This window comes from Panthera tigris, chromosome C1 (assembly GCF_018350195.1).
Source record: "Panthera tigris isolate Pti1 chromosome C1, P.tigris_Pti1_mat1.1, whole genome shotgun sequence".
In the NCBI taxonomy this organism is placed as follows: Eukaryota; Metazoa; Chordata; class Mammalia; order Carnivora; family Felidae; genus Panthera; species Panthera tigris.
This window is the reverse complement of record NC_056667.1, coordinates 50,166,679-50,187,556: the sequence shown is the minus strand read 5'-3', so window position 1 is coordinate 50,187,556 and position 20,878 is coordinate 50,166,679. Positions and strand designations below refer to the sequence as shown.

The 20,878-nt window shown below is 37.7% G+C and overlaps 1 protein-coding gene across 1 annotated transcript in view; it reads right to left on the bottom strand.

Annotated features, from left to right (window-relative positions):
• The window catches only part of PATJ (PATJ crumbs cell polarity complex component), a 362,131-nt gene that overhangs the window by 307,594 nt on the left and 33,659 nt on the right, over window positions 1-20,878 (bottom strand). Inside the window, exons 9-13 of the mRNA XM_042997423.1 lie at window positions 14,097-14,315; window positions 10,951-11,050; window positions 8,475-8,566; window positions 6,714-6,855; window positions 2,866-2,997 (exon numbers count right to left, since the gene is read on the bottom strand). Coding sequence (XP_042853357.1) covers window positions 2,866-2,997; window positions 6,714-6,855; window positions 8,475-8,566; window positions 10,951-11,050; window positions 14,097-14,315 — 685 coding nt within the window. The remainder of the gene's footprint in view (window positions 1-2,865; window positions 2,998-6,713; window positions 6,856-8,474; window positions 8,567-10,950; window positions 11,051-14,096; window positions 14,316-20,878) is intronic.

Below are 20,878 nucleotides of genomic sequence, written 5' to 3'. Positions count from 1 at the left end.
ACAACCCAGTCAGAATTCTCACTTGGGCGGATATAAAGGCTTGTCTGGTTTAATTCAACCACGGAGATGCATGAGCTTTAATATAATAGAAACTCTGGCTTTACTTTGGTCTTTAACTGTGGTTAGTTATACCTTTTTGACTCCTAAGTACCTTTTTTGCAAAGGTAAGGTAACATTCAAGAACTAAGACAGATTTTAAGTATCCTGCCTGTCCTCCATATGATCTTAGCCAGAAGTTCAGGGCACCGTTCATAGTCTGAATAATGCCTAATGGGTGAAAGTTAAAGTACTGAAAATACAATTTCAACTTATATCCATAGTAGCAGAAAAAGCAAACCTTCACGGTTTTTTCTGTAAGTTAAAGAAAAACTCTCCATTTTATCACAAGATTAAACAAGTCACAGAACACTTATTCCAAATGACATAACCATCTGTCTAAAATCAAACATAACTTGCAATATCAGCTCTTTCAGTCTTCAGTCCGGACAGCTAATCTTGGGTGCATATAATGCTTAATTACATAATGCAAATCATCAAGTAAAACAGGCTAACCTCAGAATTAAGAGACTAAGACTAACACTAAAGAGCTAAACTCACTACATGTACAAAAGAATATCCATGAAGTAACTCTATCAACTGATAACGCTAGGTTACATTAAGGGACTAACCGGAAGTCTTATTAAAAACAAAGTATCATTCACGTGGGCTCTGTACTGTGTGTCTATTTACTGCTGTCGATACTTCCATAAGAAATTACATTAAGAGTTCTACCATCTTTGTTAATTTCTTCCGGGCAGCAGTTTCTTATCTGGTAAGCTAATTGGGAAGCTTAAGAACATGATATTTAAAGACATTTCACACACATGTATAAAATAATGATATTTCACCTACAATTCCTTTTAACTTTTTCATCTTTCAGTTGTACAATGGAAGCACAGAGAGTCATTGAGTTTTAAAGCACAGCACAAAGCTAAGTACCAGAGGAAAAAGACTAATTTCAGCAGCCCAATAATCCTGAGCTACACAAAAGGACTTGCAAAACAAATAGTATGGGCACCTCGGTGGCGCAGTCGGTTAAGTGTCCAACTCGATCTTAGCTAGGGTCATAATCTCACGGTTCATGAGTTCGAGCCCTGCATCAGGCTCTGCGCTGACCGTGTGGAACCTGCTTAGGATTCTCTGCCTGCCCCTCTCTCAGAAATGAATAAATAAACATTAAGAAAATGAAAACTATGATGATCTGAAACATTATTCCAATGGTAATGAAGGGGAGAATATGCCACCCCAAAATATGCCATTCTGACACATGGAATACTTAGAACTAAAGACAATCAAGACCCAACAGACTTAGGAGAAACTTTTACCTCTCCCTTAACTACCTAAAAGAATTTAGATAGGAGGCCTATACCAGAAAGAGCTATTACCAGAGATAATTACTTTATCTGAAAGACCTATTGTCATGGTAGAGCAAACTTTTAATCACCAAACATTTGCTCTTCTTATCACGCTGCAAATTAGCCTCCTTGTCTTTGAAGCCACAGGCCTCTATCCCATTTCTTAATTTAGGACGGCATGTAAGCCTCAATTGCCCAACTTACTCTTGGGTCTCATATTTTTATGGGGCTTCCATACTCATAGAATGTGTTTTTCTCCTGTTAATCTGTCTTATGTCAATTTAATTATTAGACCAAAGAACCTAGAAGGGAAGAAGGGAGAGTTTTTCTGCCCCTACAGCAAACAAGAAAGCTAACTTCTAGCAGTTCAATGACTTTGGTCTTACTCTCAAACTGAAATTAAACATACTCATGAAGAAAAAAATGCAGTGAGATTGATCCAAAAAGAGCAGATAAAAATGTCTGAAGATATTTCTAATTTCAGAACGTATTTGATTTTCACCCAATAGCTCCATGACAATCTATCCGGGTACACCTGAATTTAAATAGCAAAGATCAAACTACAATACAATCCACTCAGGTCAAAAAAGAATAAGGTAAATTTCCAAATTATAGGAAATTTTTTAACTTGAATGAGGGGCTACTCCTTCCTTCAGGCCATTCTTTCCTGACACAAGACAAAGCCAAAACTTCTCTGGAAGAGGATGATGTGAAGTATCCCATTTCATTCAATTGTCAAGGCTTTCCTGAGCAATGCTGTGCAGGGAATTGTGTGAGACTGTTATTCAAAATGCTTGCAGAACAGTCAACTACGCAGCCAAGTTATCAAAGTACAAAGAGGACAAATTTGCACATCAATTGAAAAGATTAAAGTATAAATATGTAACAATCTGGCAGTTTGATAAAACATACATATGTATAGATTACAAATTATTATGTTAAAAAACACTGCTACATGTATACAGATACCTAGATATTTATAACTGTATCAACGACAATACATAAGCTAACATATGCAGTAAGCTTGTTAAAATGCTAGCAAGATGAAAAGGGTTAACACATGCTAATAAAAATGCATTTAAAATTAATTAAACAGGGGAGGCTGGGTGGCTCAGTTGGTTTAGCATCCAACTCCTGATTTCGGCTCAGGTCATGATCTCACAATTTATGAGATCGAGCCTCTATGCTGACAGCATGGAGCCTGCGTGGGATTCTCTCTCTCCCTCTCTCTCTGCCCCTCCGCTACTTGTGCTCTCAAAACAAAGTTTTAAAAAAATTAATTAAACAAAGATTAAACAATAACAACAGGTCTTCAATTGTCACAAGTGGTAAGATGTTGATATTAAGAATATCCTGTTTCCTATCTCCAAAATGTCTCTAAAATTTCTCATATTAGCTCTAAAGGGAGAAAACAGTTAACAAATAAAGTCAAATTACTTTGATTGTTTTGAATTGAATGCTTTGTGCCTACCTAATTTTTCTAAGGCTTTTAGATTACCCATTCTTTCTTCAGTTTCCTCATCCCCACCATCCAAATTCGTTTCCGTTTCCACTGCTCCAGTTGAATAGAGGGCTGGTATTTCCGATGATTCTATGACAGTTCCTAAAAAAAAAAAAAAAAAAAAAAAAAAAAAAAAAAGAATTACTAACTTGAATCACTAGCAGCTGAAGACCATATTTAAGTGAGTTCATTCTAGTCCTGTTCTCCCATTTGACCACCTCATTACAAACATCTCAGGTAACTTACATATATGATACTTTATTTAAAGCGTCATGTGTGATAACCACTCAATTCCTAAAAAAAAAATAAGGAAGCTCTGGTAGCATTGGAAAGGATATGGAACCAGGCAATGGGGAAGAAGGGCAAGGCCAAGTCATTCTACAAAAGATACTTATCAACATAGCCTTGGTAAAGAAAAAGAACACTAAGGTCTATATATACCCTTGCACTTGTGGTGGGTAAGGAGCAGGTTATGCAGAATAAGCCTGTCCCACTGCTCTGGGCTCACCTAAGTTCTGGCATGACACCATCATAAGTTTAAAAAAAACAAAAACAAAAAACTCTACATAGGTAACTTTATGAATTGGAAGGGAATTGGAGAGAATTCCCCTGGTTGCAGCTAAGGGTTCTCCTCCCTTAGCTAAATTGAGCTGAGTAATAGGATATCCAAAACTTTCAATCTCAAGCATGCAAGTCATTATGTATCTGTTAAACACAAGAAAGGTTGAACAAGAGTCATTTTTGGTCATTTTTAAATGGTCACACATGACTTACAACGTTTTCTTACCGAAAATATTTAACCTGGATCTAACTAGGGCTTTATATCTAGCTTCTCACAGGAAACACAGTGGATAGAAGAACAAGTTAAATTACACCACAAGGACAATGAAATTCAGAATGTAGTGTTCTGGTGACAAAATGGACAAATCCTTTCACGAAAAGTCTGTGCCATGGAGGTGGAGGCAGGGGTCGGGGATTCTTCTAGATTAAGAAACTGAAGAAACGTAACACAGGAAACCAAAGAAACATAACGCATGATTGAATCTTGATGTTATGAGGTTTCTCTTTCAGAGAGTGGGGAGTGGGAAAAGAAGCTACAGAAGACATTTGGGGCAATTAAAAAAATTTAAGTACGTGCTGCACATTGGATATTAGGGACTACTATTAATTTTCTTCGTTGTGATAATGATATATTATCATGTAAGACAATATCTTTATTTTTAGAAGCTATAAAGTATGCAGGACTAAAGTGCCATGATGTCGGGGCGCCTGGGTGGCTCAGTCAGTTGGGCGGCCGACTTCGGCTCAGGTCATGATCTCGCTGTCCGTGAGTTCGAGCCCCGCATCGGGCTCTGTGCTGACTGCGCAGAGCCTGGAGGCTGCTTCGGATTCTGTGTCTCCCTCTCTCTCTGACCCTCCCCCGTTCATGCTCTGTCTCTCTCTATCTCAAAAATAAATAAACGTTAAAAAAAAAAAATTAAAAAAAAATAAAGTGCCATGATGTCTACTACTCACTCTCACAGGGTTCAGGGAAAAGGACAAATAGATGAAACAAATATGGCAAAATGTTAACTGTTGAATCTAAATGGTGGGTCCGTGGGTATTTGTTATATGTTTTTCAATTTTTCTGTATGTTTAAAAATTTTTACAGGGGCGCCTGGGTGGCTCAGTAGGTTAAGCATCCGACTTCAGTTCAGGTCATGATCTCACAGTTTGTGAATTCGAGCTCTGCATTGGGCTCTCTGCTGTCAGCATAGAGCCCGCTTCAGATCCTCTGTCTCCCTCTCTCTCTGCCCCTCCCCATCTCATGCTATTTCTCAAAAATAAACATTGAAAAAAATCTACAAAAATTTTTACGATACTGTTGACCCTTGGACAATGTGGAGGTTAGAGGCACTTTCCCATCCCATGCAATTGAAAACCTACATGTAACTTTTGAATGCCCCCCAAAATGTAACTAATAGCCGATTATTGTTGACCAGGAAGCCTTACTGACAACATGGTCAATTAACAGAACTTGTTTATTATGTATTATATCGTATTCTAGAGAAAAAGTAAAAGCAACATAGAGAAAAGAAAATGTTACTAAGAAAATCTTAAGAAAGAAAAAAAACCACATTTATAGAAAATATAGCACAGTACTGTATTGGAAAAAAATCCACATATAAGTGGACCTATACAGTTCAAACCTGTGTTGTTCAGAGGTCAACTATAAAATGTTGAAAAATATAGCCAGTTAAAAGTTCCTATGATCTTAGCATGAAATTTTCAACCACATGATATTTTTTACATCATTAATCCACTGATACACACTAAAACCACAGCCTAGTGCTAGCCAAAGTAACGAGGCCCAAAGTTGCTAGTGTAACTGGGGAGAATAGTTACACACCACAGTTTATAGCACAGAGCAGTAGATGATGTAATTGTATGCTACAAGGTATACAATTGTATACAAACAGGTACACCAAAAAGATATATAAGGTATACAAACAGTAGGAGAGAAAGACAGTAAGATCTAGAATAGTAGAGGCAAGTATTGGGCAAGCGCTAGAAGTCGTGCAGTTTCCCTCAGTAAAAGACTGAAGGCAGAGGAAAATGTGTTACGTGGGGCAGGGAACAAAGGCATCACCATTTCCTTTCATTATAGTGACTACACAGGAAACAGGTGATTCCCAAACAGAGTGATAAATGCTACAGTACAGCGCTCTTCTAAGGGTGCTAGTGAAACCCACATGAAGGACATCTCAACCGTGGAAGAAGTGCGAATTTAGAGTCAAAATTTATCCCAACATAAATTTAAAATGGAGGCATGCGCAGGAAAGAATTGCTAATTCGCAGATAACGTACTTTATTTGATACAGTAGACTGAAGCCAAGGGCTCTATCAGAGCTATTAAAAACCATTATGTTGATATAAATATTTATGTAAACCTTTTAAGGTCAATATAGCATTGGTACAATTTGTACTATTTAGGCAATGTTTAATTTCATACATACGATGCAGTTGACAGGGCATCTGTCTTTCAGCAGCAAAATTTTCACTATCACATAAAACTTAAAAAGTTCCCATTTAAATACAAATCAATATTAGTTGAGACAAGGCTTCCAGGCTTATTATATCTTCAGAAGAGAGGAAAAAAATATATTCATCTTCTGACAAATTCTAATGGAATTATTTCTTACTAGTTCTATAACTAGTCATTCATTTTAAATTGAATTTGTTTTCAGGACTGTCAAATTTTTCAATCTACACATTAATAACTTGATAATTAAAAAACTGGCATGCATACCATTTGTTCCATAATGACAATTTGCTATTCTTTAATCAAAATAACAAATATTTTACAAATAAAAATGTTCTTAATAGAAATCCTTATTTTCTCCCCTCTGTATTTCATAGGGTAAATCAGGAGACATTAGAATTAAATATATTGTTAGAAGTAGTATGAAATCTTAAGTGTGCAAAATGTCAAAGCCTTAGACAAATGAGAGCCCCTAGAACAAAAGGTGTCGAAGCTTTATTATTCAAATATAAGTAATAAATGAAATTTAGAAGCTTTTTGGAAAAAACGATTTCCATCTCCATTTCAAACAGCTCTCAAAGCTTAATGCATGTCAGGGTTCACGTTCTAACATTTGGAATGGCACAAGGAAGTTCTTCTTCAATGCACAAATGAGCTAGCTGATTCATTTCTCCATCACTACATTATACAAGATGGGCACTTTTTCCTTCCCAGACTCACAGAGCAACTTCTGTAGATAAGATATTCGTCTAGACCTAGACTACATGGTGGGGAGAGGGATCGTGGAATGAACTACCTCTGTCTGAAGGCCATTCGTGTGGAGAAGCAGATGAAAATGTCTTCCTTCGAACCAGAGTTAGGTGTACCACTTGCCCTGCGTTTCGTAACACTTCAACAACATCCTGGTTGGCAAAACCCTGAATATTGACACCATCAACCTAAAATGTTAAGAGACACATTAAACAGAAGCTTCAAGTTAGCTACTATTTTCAACTCTGACAAGGCAGAATAAAATCAGGCAATTCATTTTATGCCAAAACGAATTTGTATTAAACCTAAGGAATTATTTTTGAATAGGAGGCAAAATTAGTAGTGAAACATGCTGACAAATGTCCTGAAAACCTACAGAGCAAATTCAAACTTGTAATTGAGAGTCACACATTTTAACTGACAGCCTGAGAGGGAAAAGGTCTTAGTCTCTTATGCTATTCAAAATTCAAAGTGCCTTCAAAGATGGTCAACTGTTAAACATAGCTCTCAAGATGTACTAATACAAGCCTGTATTATCAACATTGAAGAGGTCATCCAATACTTCATCCCTCTATCATATCATTATGTGGTAGTTTCCAGAAGAGATACACACATCTCCCCCCATAGGGTTTTCTAGTGCCGTGAAGAAGTATATGCAAGAAACGGATTTACTAATCTAAGTCAAGCCCAATTCCTCACTTCTGAAGTCCATCAGAACACACAGGCCTCATCTCCCAAGCTGGCCAAACCATTACGTTTAGTTTTCCCTAGAAGTATTTTCTCCAAAGCATCCACTGCTTACTGCTTGACTCCATACCCTGCAAATCACAAGACGCTTCCTAAGCCAAGAGTCATGAAAGGTGCCTCCCTAGATGGACTTGAAGGACGAAGATTCAAATGACACCAATGAACATTTGTTTCTATGTAAATCACTAAATTGAATGTGTGTATGTGTGTATGCTTCAAAAATATTATTCAAATAAACTTTAAAATTTAACCAATTTCTACTAAATGAAGAAAGACCAGTCTGAATTGACAAAAGGTAATTATTATATTCTCCAATATATAAAATAATTCTATGTTTTTGTATGTATTCAAAATTACTTATGGTTAGTAGAAAAATTACTTTCATGAAGAGATAAAAAGATCTGGTTAATAGCCTATTTTCTATGAAAAATGAGTGAGTTTAAAAAACACAGAGGTGTTTGAAAAGTCTTTTCTAGGGGCACCAAGGTGGCTCAGTCGGTTCAGTATCTGACAACTTCGGCTCAGGTCATGATCTTGTGGTTCATTGGTTCAGGCCCTGGGTCAGGCTCTGTGCTGACAGCTCAGAGCCTGGAGTCTGCTTCGGATTCTGTGTCTCCCTCTCTCTGCCCCTCCCCAGCTCATGCGCATGCTCGCTCGCTCGCGCTCTCTCTCTCTCTCTCTCAAAAATAAATAATAAAAACATTTTTTAAAAATTAAAAAAAAGTCTTTTCTAGAAGAATCGCAGACCATCTTTCAGATATGTGTGTGTGTGTGTGTGTGTGTGTGTGTGTGTGTATATATATATATATATATGTGTGTTTTCTTCCTACCAATATGGTTATTGATTTGTTTCTTCACACACAATGAAAAACAAAAACAAAAAGCAAACAAACAAATTTAGAACCCCAAGAGTCCAAATCAATGAGATGACACTCAATTTTTTGAAACATTCTGAGATTATGCGAAGCCATTCTCCTCTCACACACATACATTATAATAAAGATAACTCCCCCCGACCCCCCAAGTTGATTCCATTCTAAAACAGAGGACAGGTACTTACAGCAATTATTTTGTCATTCACTTGAATTTGGCCATTGTGGTATGCAGCACTGCCAGGTATTATACTTTTCACATAAATCCCTGAAGCCTCCCCTGAGGTGCATGAAAACATATGGAAAAAGGAAGAAAGCTCTAATTAGACCTTGATTGCAAAATTCATATCAAGAGGTTAATTAGCTACAGGGGCTGACTCGAGGCTTGATAAATACTATCTTGAACACAAGCAGGGAAATTGATGGATTATTTCAAACTGTCACCATCACGAGTGACCCGAATTTGAAATGATGTTACTGATGACTATTTCTGGAAAAATCATCAGTAATGGAACCCTGATGAAATGTGCTCTACCACCAACTGGAATTCAGGAGAGCCCAGGCAGTCTCAGCCTCTTCTCTTGGGCTGTCTCCCTTCTCCCTGCTGCCTCAGAGACCTTGTCACTTTTCACCAGCACTAAGACAAGAGTCTCCCTCCTACCTGGTCTTCCGGCCTACATTTTGTTCACTGTTAGCTTCCCAGATATGGAAAAGTACACATAGTGTTTTGTTTTGTTTTTTTTAAGTAGAATCTTCACAATGTTATGTAATCTTTATATTATAAAATATTTAAATAGAAACAAATGGCTATATAAAAATTACAACTATATAAAAAGCATGCGTTCCTAGGGGCAAAGACTGGAAGAGAAACTGGAAAATGAAAACCATAACTCTGGATGATTTTGTACTTTTATTCTTTTATTTCAAATGAACTTAAAATATTGTCAATGGAAGAAAACTAAACACCAATGGATTCCTATTGCCTAAATGATTGTAAATTTCATAGACTCATACTCAAGGACCTCTATACTCTGCCCCAAATGTCTTTTTTTCCTTACATCCAACTACCATCCCTCCAACAAGACAAAAGTCCACACACACAAGACTTGAGATTTCACCAAAACACTAAGTATTGTCATGATGCTATCCCTTTTCTTATCCATTTTTTCTTCCTATAACCTCACCCCTTCTACTAAAATCCTTTTTCATGACTAGCGCAAATACCTTTCTTTGTGAATTCTTTATTTCATCAAATTTAATCTTTCAACTGTCATGATAGTTTGCTTAGATCTCTACTAAAACATATATTTCACTTATCCTTAAATAATTGACAGTTACTTACATATTTCTTTCTCTGACTAGACTTTTCTTACATTCATTTTTCTATCCCTTTCAGAACTAAGTAACCCCCTCAAAAGTCCAATGAATGGAATAAAATGAATATTATTTTGAAACACTACATGTTAAATAGCATGCTGAGTTTGAGTTTTTAAATGTTCTAGTTTTTGGATTTACCATTGCCCCCCGCCCAGTCTCCAAAACTTCTTTTGAAGGTAAAGAAGGTGAAGGATTCTTTTCTTTATTCAGTAACATAAACATCAGATTTTCTCAGTCTTCTATCATTCACTTTCATTTTACTCTGTGTGTATATTGTTAACTTTATAAGAACACTCTAAAAACTTAATAGAGTATTTGAGTCATAAGCCACAAGTTTAGGAACAAAGTCATGATTTCTTTAACCAGACAGCATATTAAGAGCTATTCAATATAGTTTTTTTTTCCCCCAACATTATTATACAATCCATACTTAGCTCTTTTGGAACTCATTTAAATTCTGAACCTAATAAAGGTGGCACTTAGAAAAATCTAAAGGTTTGAAAACAGTTATTTCATTAGGCTAAAATAGCACAAGGTGGCCTGACATGAATTTCATTCAGGACTTTGAATACATTAGCACTCTTAATCTTTCCACCTGCTGTAAGTATGCAAAATAATAATTTTTAAAAAAAATTAACTTTCTAATCTTGCCATTTTTTAAAAAACTAGAACATTTCATACCTCTGAATTCATGTTACTAGCAAATATTTGTGCAAAAAATTTATTTTACCTTACTCTAATGACTGTCTTATAATAACAGAGTAATTCGTACAGTGAAAGTTACCAAATCTTTACATGTAAGAGCTGAGGGGATGTTATTCAGAAATACTTGGGCCATGTATTTATTATTACAACAGAACCCTTTTTTATATGACAGGAAAATAATTCTAATCAAAGAAATTGTTTTATATATATATGTGGTTATACTAACACTTTTTTGACATTTATAATATGAAATACAGTAATCTTTATCACATCTAAAGTGTCATAATATGTAACAGTCACAATATTTTAAATATATTTAAGAAATAAAAGAAGGTACAATTCAAATGCTTTATGATGAGTTGGATAATTAAATCCTTGTTAATGAAAATCAAGTCAGCTATAAAACTACTGAGATAAAACTGTAATTCTCTAATCACTGAAAAGTAACTGGTTGCCACTAAAAATACACGGTTTATTGTTCAGTATTTAAATTAAAGTCTGCAGATAGTTAATTTTACTATCTAGAAACCTTAACATCCTTTACAATTATTTCCAAATACAAAATGGAAATGATTCATTTACCTGTATGAGGAGTTCCAATATACCCAACAATTCTAATTCCAAGACTTTGTCCATCTTTTTTAATGAGTTCAACATCATAAGTTTCAAAAAGAGAACTGTCCTAAAAAAAAAAAAAAGAAAGAGAGAGAGAATTGTCTTAAAAGGAAAAAAAACTTTTTAATGATATATATTTAGTTCCATAACTGTGTACACAATTTGTGCATGGTTTGTCAAGTATTTTTTTAGCACCTGTGGCAGAGAGAATCTTAAGATGGTCCCCATGATTTTTGATTCCTGGTGCTATTCCTGTGTTTATGTTTCAGTATGTGGCAAAAAGACGACTATCCAGGTGCATCTAATCTAATCACAGACCCTTCAAAAGCAGTTTTCTGGCTGGCAGCAGAAAAGGAAGTGACAAAGATTTGAAGTATAAGGGCTGGACTTGTGGTCTGAAGATGAAGAGGTCCTATGAGAAGTTCCACGGGGAGCCTCGAGGAGCTGAGAGGGCCTTAGCTGACAGCCAGCAAAGAAAAGAGACTTCAGTCCTACAGATGCAAGGAGCTGTTTTCTGCCAACAATCTATATGAGCTTAGAAACAGACTGTCCCCAGAGCATCCAGATAAGAGTCCGGCAAGCCCTCGATTTTGGCCACACAGCAATCTAAGTAGAGAACCCAGCCCGTCCTACCCAGACTTCTGAACTGCACAACTGTGAACAAAGAGTGTTGTTTTAAGCCACAAGGTTTGTGATAATTTGTTACACAACAACAGAAAACTAATACAGCCACTTAGAAAAAAAACTCAGGATAAATTTTTATCTAAAAGAACCAAATGTAGGGGTGCCTGAGTGGCTCAGTTGGTTAAGTATCCAACTCCGGCTTAGGTCATGATCTCAAAGTTCCTAAGTTCGAGCCCCGCTTCGGATGAGCCTCGCTTCTCTCTCTCCCTCTCTCTCTGCCCCTCACTCACTTTTACCCTCCCTCTCTCAAAAAATAAATAAAAAAGAACCAAATGTAAAGAAAATTTTTGAAACAAATGCTAAGAATTATTGTGAATAATAATTGTGAGCAAAAACTGTCGACCTAGAACCTTTTTTCATTACTTGTCTTCTAATTTAAAATAGTTCTGGGGCGCCTGGGTGGCTCAGTCGGTTAAGCGTCCAACTTCGGCTCAGGTCATGATCTCATGGTCTGTGAGTTTGAGCCCCGCGTCGGGCTCAGTGCTGACAGCTCAGAGCCTGAAGCCTGCTTCAGATTCTGTGTCTCCCTCTCTCTCTGACCCTCCCCCGTCATGCTCTGTCTCTCTCTGTCTCAAGAATAAATAAGCATTGAAAAAATTAAAAAATAAATTAAAAAATAAAAAAACAAAATAGTTCTTTAAAAGAATAAAGTGTCTAAAAACATGATCCAATTCAAAACACTAACAGGAGAAAGGAAACGGGTGATTGCATCAAATTCTCGCTTATCACATAGCTACATTGATCCCAACTACTGAATTGGAGGCTCAAGAGAGCTAAAGTAATGGAAGGGAAGAAAGTGGCTGTAACCAGTCTGGGGAGGAAAACAAAAATGATGCTAACATCTCCGACAGAAAACTTCCAGCGACAAGATGCCAAAGAGGGAGAGGCCAACAACTTCGTAGAACAGCCCCTCGAATGCAGATGAATGACGGTCTTCCACCTCTTCCCACCAAAATCACTTCTCCTTCTTTCTTCCATGGCCCCTCCTTTTAAAAACTATTTCTCTCCATTCGCTTTATTACCCCTTGATTCAGAGCCTGTGTGATGGTTGGAAAGGGTTTGGAAAGGACCAGAAAGACCTGAATTCAAATCCCAGCTTCAACTTACTCACTACATGATTGTTTTTATATGTTTATTATTTTTTTAGGGACAAAAAAAGCACAAGTTGGGGACAGGGACAGAGGGCAATAGAGAATCTGAAGTAGGCTCCACACACAGCACAGAGCCCAACCCATGCCCAATCCCATGACCCTGGGATCATCACCTGAGCCGGAATCAACAGTTGGACGTTCAACCTATTGAGCCACCCAGACACCCCTCACTTTATGACTTTTAATGAGTAATTTGGACTTCAGTTCCTTCATGTATTGCAATCTTTTTTAATTTTTTTTTTAATATTTATTTTTGAGACAGAGAGAGACAGAGCATGAGCAGGGGAGGGGCAGAGAAACAGGGAGACACAGAAGCAGGCTCCAGGCTCTGAGCTGTCAGCACAAAGCCTGATGCGGGGCTTGAACTCACAGACAGTGAGATCATGACCTGAGCTGAAGTCGGACGCTTAACTGACTGAGCCATCCAGGCGCCCCTGCAATCTTATCTTAATGAAAGATTAAGACCTATCTTGCAGAATTCCTGTGAGGATTTCAGATGACCTCAACAATTCTAGGTGTTTGATGATAATAATAATGATTATTATAACAAATATTATTTATTTCCTTTGGTCATTCTGTTCCTATCTGTAGTAACTCATACACTGACCAATATTTAGTTTCCCCTCCAATACATGGATGCCTCAACACCACTCTAATGAAGTAATAATGACAAGTACTAGGACTTCTGGCTGGCTCAGTTGGTAGAGCATGCAACTCTTGATCTCGGGGTCATGATTTCAAGCCCCATGTTGGGTTTGAATCTTACTTTAAAATAAAATTTAAGAGGTGCCTGGTTAAGCGTCCAACTTCAGCTCAGGTCATGATCTCACAGCTCATGGGTTCGAGACCCGCATTGGGCTGTGTGCTGACAGCTCAGAAACTGGAGCCTGCTTAGGATTCTGTGTCTCCGTCTCTCTCTGCTCCTCCCCCACTCGCACTCTGTCCCTCTCTCTCAAAAATAAGCAAACATTAAAAAGGAATTTTTTTAAACAAAATTTTAAAAGTTTTTTAAAAGCCTTTATTTAAGAAAAAGAAATGGCAAGTACTATTATTTTCCAATTTACAGAGGAGTAGCTGAAGCTCAGGGAGGCTGAATGACTTAACCCTGAGACACAGCAACAAAGAAAATCAAACTTATCTAAGGTCTCTTAGCGGGGTTCTTCTTCACTTCCTTGGGGACACTATTCACAATCGTTGGCACTCTGAGTTGAAGGGATTTCTAATCTTGCAGGATCTCATATCCAGTATTTAAGATTAAAGAATGGTTTGTATACTCACAACACTAGGGCTCCTGTTGGCTACAGCAGGCAGGGCTACAGGTAAGGCTGCAGGGTGGGGAGGGGTTTCAGAAATTTCACCAACTGGGTCTCTTGCAACAAGCATCCTGACTGAATTCCCACAGTTCCTTAGTACTTGGGCAACTTGCTCGCTGGTCATTCCCTGCACATCTGTGCCACCAATCTTCAAGATGTGGTCCCCTGTCTGGAGTCTTCCATCCTTTAATTCAAGAAAAAAACAAAATTCAGCCACTCTGGAAAACAGTATGGAGGTTCCTCAAAAACCTAAAAATACAACTACCCTACGACCCAGCAATTGCACTACTAGGCATTTATCCAAGGGATACGGGTGTGCTGTTTCAAAGGGATGCATGCACCCCAATGTTTATAGCAGCACTATCAACAACAGCCAAAGTATGGAAAGAGCCCAAATGTCCATCGATGGATGAATGGATAAGGAAGATGTGGTTTATATATACAGTGGAGTATTACTCGGCAATCAAAAAGAATGAAACCTTGCCGTTTGCAACTACGTGGATGGAACTAGAGGATATCATGCTAAGCGAAATTAGAGAAAGACAAATATCATATTACTTCACTGATATAAGGACTTTAAGACACAGAACAGATGAACACAAGGGAAGGGAAGCAAAAATAATATAAAAACAGGGAGGGAGACAAACCATAAGAGACTCTTAAATACAGAGAAGAAACTGAGGGTTGCTAGGGGAGAGGGGGTGGGGGGAAGGGCTAAATGGGCAAGGGGCATTAAGGAGGGCACTTGTTGGGATGAGCACAGGGTGTTATATGTAAATGATAAATCACTAAATTCTATTCCTGAAATTATTACACTGTTAACTTGGATTTAAATTAAATAAAAATAACAATAATAAAAAAAATATTCTAAGAAATCAATGATCTAACTTCACTAGCTAATAACAATTCATCAGACTTTCAATTCTGGCAAAATGGCTGACAAAGAAGCCATCTATAAAACGTTAAATAAAACATAACAGTCTTAATGAATGCTGAACTGGCAACAGAGAAAAGGAAATCTTTGCCAAAAAAAAAAAAAAAAAAAAAAAAGATGGGGTGGAGGATGTGTTCAAAAGGAGAATAGTATCTAGAATTCTAAAACAGTCATTTATTTGCTCAAGGGCATCACTTCATGCCTGATGGCTTGGAGCCAGGGTATTAATGGCCACAAAAGTAAGGAAGAGATCAGAAAGCCCTGGGCCTCAAGAAGGGAAGGAGCTTGGATCAGAAGCCTCCAGCATAAAGCTAGAAACTCTCAAGGCCGGAAAACTCAGTGGCATGTGTAAGGATGAGCGAGATATCAGTGTAGCTGGAAGAGAATGAGCAAAGAGGAGAGTAGTCAGGAGGAGAAGGGAGCATTAACTGAGGTCAGCAGTGCAGAGCATTTACTCGGAGCCAATGGGAAGGGAAGTCACTGAAGTGTTCTGAAAGAGAAGTGACATTATCTGACTTACTTTTAACAAGATCCTCAAGCTTCTGTGCTGAAAATAGACTACAGGGGAGGAAGCAACAGAAGCAGAGATACCAGTTAGTAGACTAAAGCAGTAATCTAGAGATAGTGGTAGCCTACAGACTGGGTTAGCAGTTGGAGTGTTGAGAAGTGAGATCCTAGATGTATTCTTAATGAACTTTCAACAGACCCTACTGATAGTTTCTACAGGAGGTGTGAGGGGACAAAAGGACTTAAAGCTCCAAGGTTTTAGCCTAAGCAACTGAAAAGACAGAGCTGCTATTAATGGAAATAGAGAACTACAGAGCAATAGATGGGTGGGAGTAGGAATGAGGAGTTTTGGAGATAGCCAGTCTGAGATCCTATTAGACATGCAAGTGAAAATGTCAAATATGCAGCTGGATATACAAATTTGGAGTTCAGGAGAAAAGTCCAGACCACAGAGTTAAATTTAGGAGTCATTAGCATATATAAAGTCAGGATTCTGGATGAATTTAAAGCAAGGATATGTGATGTTCCATTTCTTTTATTTTTTATTTTTTTTAAATGTTTATTTTTGAGGAACGTCTGGGTGGCTCAGTCAGTTAAGCATCTGACTTCGGCTCAGGTCATGATCTCGCTCAGGTCATGATATCTCGGTTTGTGAGTTCGAATTCCACGTCGGGCTCTGTACTGACAGCTTGGAGCTTGGAGCTAGCTTCGGATTCTGTGTCTCCCCCTCTCTCTGCCCCCTCCCATGCTCATGCTCTGTCTCTCAATAATAAATAAAAGTTAAAAAAAAAAAAAAAAAGAAAAGGAAAAAAATGTTTTCATTATTTTTTTAAATTTACTTATTTTTGAGAGACAGAGAGACACAGAGCACAAGCAGGGGAGAGGCAGAGAGAGAGGGAGACACAGAATCGGAAGCAGGCTCCAGGCTCTGAGCTGTCAGCACAGAGCCTGACGCGGGGCTTGAACTCACAGACCGTGAGATCATGTCCTGAGCTGCAGTCAGACACTTAACCAACTGAGCCACCCAGGTGCCCCGAAAAAATAAATGTTTAAAAAAAATAAAATAAAATGTTTATTTTTGAGAAAGCATGCACACACACGCACACCAGTGGGGGAGGGGCAGAGAGAGGGAGACAGAAGATCCGAAGCAGGCTCTGTGCCAACAGCAGAGAGCCCTATGTGGGGCTTGAGCTATGAACCTAAAGATCATGACCTGAATCAAAGTCACACGCTTAACTGACTGAGCTACCCAGAAGCCCCTGTGACATTCTATTTCTTAAACTAAGCGATAGGTACATCGGTGATTATTTCATTACTTAAAACGTGCACAGCCATCATACATACTTCCTATGTACATTTTTCTATGTGGGTATCTCATGCACAGAAAACTTCAAAACAATAAAAAAGCACATCAGTTCATAATGTTTAACATTTCCATTCTACCTCCAACTGTGAAATTCTTGAAACAGCAGACCCATCTGCATTTTGTTTCATTGGAAATTTTGAATTCTCTTTACTTATCTTTACTATATTAAAGATACCAAAATTTAACATAGCTGGTTACAAAAAATTATACCTGCAAAATACCTTATAGGTCGAAAATCACTTTTCATATATCATCTCATTCAGAGAGGGACAACTTTATTTTATAATTTTTAAAGTTTATTTTGTTTTATTTTATTTTGAGAGAAACAGAGACAGTACAAGTGGGACAGGAACAGGGAGAGACAATCCCAAGCAGGCTCTGCACTGATGGTGCAGACTGATGTGGGGCTTGAACCCATGAACTGTGAGATCATGAGCCAACGCCAAGGGGCAGATGCTTAACCGACTGAGCCACCCAAGAGCCCCTGAGGGAGACAACTTTAAAGATGAACAAATGGAGATTCAGAAAGGTTGACTGACTTGACCAAGGTCATAAAGCTAATAAGAGAACCTAGGTTCAACCCAAGCTGTCCCAGTGAAGACCAGTTCTCATTAGTCCTTTATCTTACACTTCAATATCTTCAAAGTAACACTAGTAGATCAATTTACTGTTTTCCTGTTCTCCAAGAAACTGTAACTGTCAAAAAGCTTCAGTGAAATGAAGATGAAAAGTAGGTATTTTGCAACTGGGAGAGAAAGACAGCCTGAGAATAGAGCAATGACCATCAGGCTTATGCAGTACTAGGCTTCATATTCCTGGCTCCAGAAGGCACTATCTGTAAGGTATAGGTGAAATTCAGAAGAAAAAAGTAAAAACAAAACAAAAAAAATCTTAAGACTAAAAAGTCTATTCCCCATCCTTCCTTTTCTCCAATTTTGCAGAAACTTGGATGAAGGTATTAGATCAAAAGAATGAGTTGGGACGCCTGGGTGGCTCAGTCGTTAAGCATCCGACATCGGCTCAGGTCATGATCTCATGGTTTGTGAGTTTGAGCCACACGTGGGACTCTGTGCTGACATCTCAGAGCCTGGAGCCTGCTTCAGATTCTGTGTCTCCCTCTCTCTCTGCCCCTCCCCCACTTGTGCTCTGTCTCTATCAAAAATAAATAAATGCAAAAAAAAAAAAAAAAAGAATGAGTAAAGAGCTATGGGCTTTGTTTTGAAGTCTGGAGAAGGCCCTAGAAGCAAATGGAAAAGGAGAAGAGGAGGAAAACAGAAACGCAATTCAATTTAGAAACTCAGAAAAAAAGAAGATGCAAAGAGCAAAAAAATTGGTGGATTTCTGGGGTGCCTGGGTGGCTCAGTTGGTTAGGTGTCTGACATTGGCTCAGGTCATGATCTCACAGTTTGTGGGTTTGAGCCCCATGTTGGGCTCTGTGCTGACAGCCCAGAGCCTGGAGCCTGCTTCAGATTCATTCTCTCTCTCTCTCTCTCTGCCCCTCCTCTGCTCATCCTCTATCTTGCTCTCTCTCAAAAACAAAAACAAAACAAAAATTAAAAGAAATGGTGGATTTCTACTTTAAGCACTGATAATTTTGATATTCTATCAATGTAACAACTTGAGATAAAGCAAGTACTCAAGAAGAAGTCAGCGCTTATGATGAAAAACAAGGGTGAAGCGGCCTCTGTAAATCAAACCATCCTTGAACAAAATTATGGCTGGGCCAAAGAATAAAGAATTTGTCAAATAAGTGTTTTCATACTTGGCTAAAGAAGGGCACTTCACCATAAGTACATATTTAGTTACTTCCTTAGGCACTATTTTTTTCCCTATTTTATCTCAATTCAATTTAAAATGATGTAGATAATTTGCATCTGTCACTGAAAGTCAAACATTTTCTTCTTCCAGAAAAACAGGTGTTCTAAGGAATTCATAAGCGCAAAAACAATCATCAGTCAGATTGATAGGAAAGACACCAAAATGACAGCTACCTTGTTTAAGTCCTGAAGCTCTAAGCATTACATTTTACTGATATTTTCTGATCAACATTCTCCTTCCATAACCTGTCTACTGTGCAAGGAAAATAAAAGGCATAGAGTCCTTTCTTTTCTTTAACAGAAATCATAAATCAGTGATAGCCAATAAATAGCTATGCCAACATTCAAAGACAGAGTGTTGGGGCGCCTGGCTGGCTCAGTGAGTGGAGTGTGTGACTCTTGATCTAGGGGTTGTGAGTTCAAGCTCCACATTTGGTGTGGACATTACTTTAAAAATAAAAATACACAGAGCATGCTAATCAAACATTCAAGTATAAAAATTTATTAACCCATGGGTTCTTTCACAAGAGAAAAATAATTATGCATATAGGCTAAATAGTATGGAAGGCACAAAAATTAAAACAACTGATCTAATTTCTCTTTCTCAAAAGTAAATAAACTTAAAAAAAAGGGGGGGGGCAGAGGTGCCTGGATGGCTCAGTCAGTTAAGTGTCCAACTCTTGATCTCAGCTTAGGTCATGATCTCACAATCGTGAGAAGGAACCCCGCATCGGGCTTAGCGCAGAGCCTGGAGCCTGCATGGGATTCTTAAAAATAATGATAACAGCTGATGTAATAGGTTACCACAGATTATTGTGAAAGCATTAAAAGTATCATTTATTCCAAGTTAGCAATTATAGGCTAAAAAAAATATATTACTTTGCATCTTAAGTTCTCTGATAGGCAGACTGGATGAGGGGTACCTGGCTGGCTCAGTCAGTGACATTCATTCGTTCATTTAGAAAGAGAGAGAGCCTGTGCACTAGCCAGGGAAGGGCACAGAGAGAGGGAGACAGAGAATCCCAAGCAGTCTCCACTCTGTTAGTGCAGAGCCTATGTGGTGCTTGAACTCACATACTGTGAGATCATGACCTGAGCCAAAATCAAGAGCCAGACATTTAACCAAGTGAGCCACCCAGGCACCCTGAGCATGTGACTCTTGATCTCAGGGTTGTGAGTTCAAGCCCCACATTGGACATGGAGCCTACTTAAAAAAAATAATAAATTTAAAAACTTTTAAATATATTATAATAAAATAAAAATATTTGAATACCTAAAGGAATTCAAGCTTTAAAATAAAAGCAATAAAATAAATAAATTTGTTTTTTTTTTAAACTAAAAACAGAAAATAAAATTATTACTAGTTTCAATGCCAGGCCAATTCTATCACTGGTCTTTAATCAAAAGACAACCTAACATTGGCAGAAAACAGCGACTTTATAAAATAAACACTCTTTTCCTTAAGGAATTAAAGGAAGATAATACATCTAAGTATATCTATCCTATTCTATTCAAATTCTCACAGCCCTCATCAAATATTTAAGGATAAGGAAAATATCTGTTTATAGACTCAAAGCAAAATTTCTTGGGAATAACCAACTATTCAATGGCCTCAAGCTGAGCCTCACTTATTCTAGGCTGAAAATTCCTCATAGTACACACCCACCCTCCAATCCTTGCTTCGTTACATTCTTTCTTCGTATGAAAGATTACTGGAGAGCTAATGTGACTCATAATTGCCTAACTCCAAAATGTCAATAATTCGTGAAAACTTTTAAATAGGTTGCTTTGCTATAGTTACCTTCTAGAGAAAACAGGATAAACTCAGTGTACCTGATTTCCCTAGAATTTCTCCAGACCACAAGAAAGATACTTATGTAAAATGAAGTTTTACACTACCCATTTTTAATTCAAAACAAAAACAAAAACAAAAGTTCTAACTGCTGAAAATTTTTGAAACTTTTGTCATAGCTGAATGGAATTCTCAAAAGATGTATGTTTCAGGTACTGTGAATTTTGGAGACTGAGGATTACAGGTTGGTTTATAGGTAGGTCTATAGGTTTATAGATTATAGATTATAGGTTATAGATTTATAACATAGATTGTAAGTCTTTAACTCCCC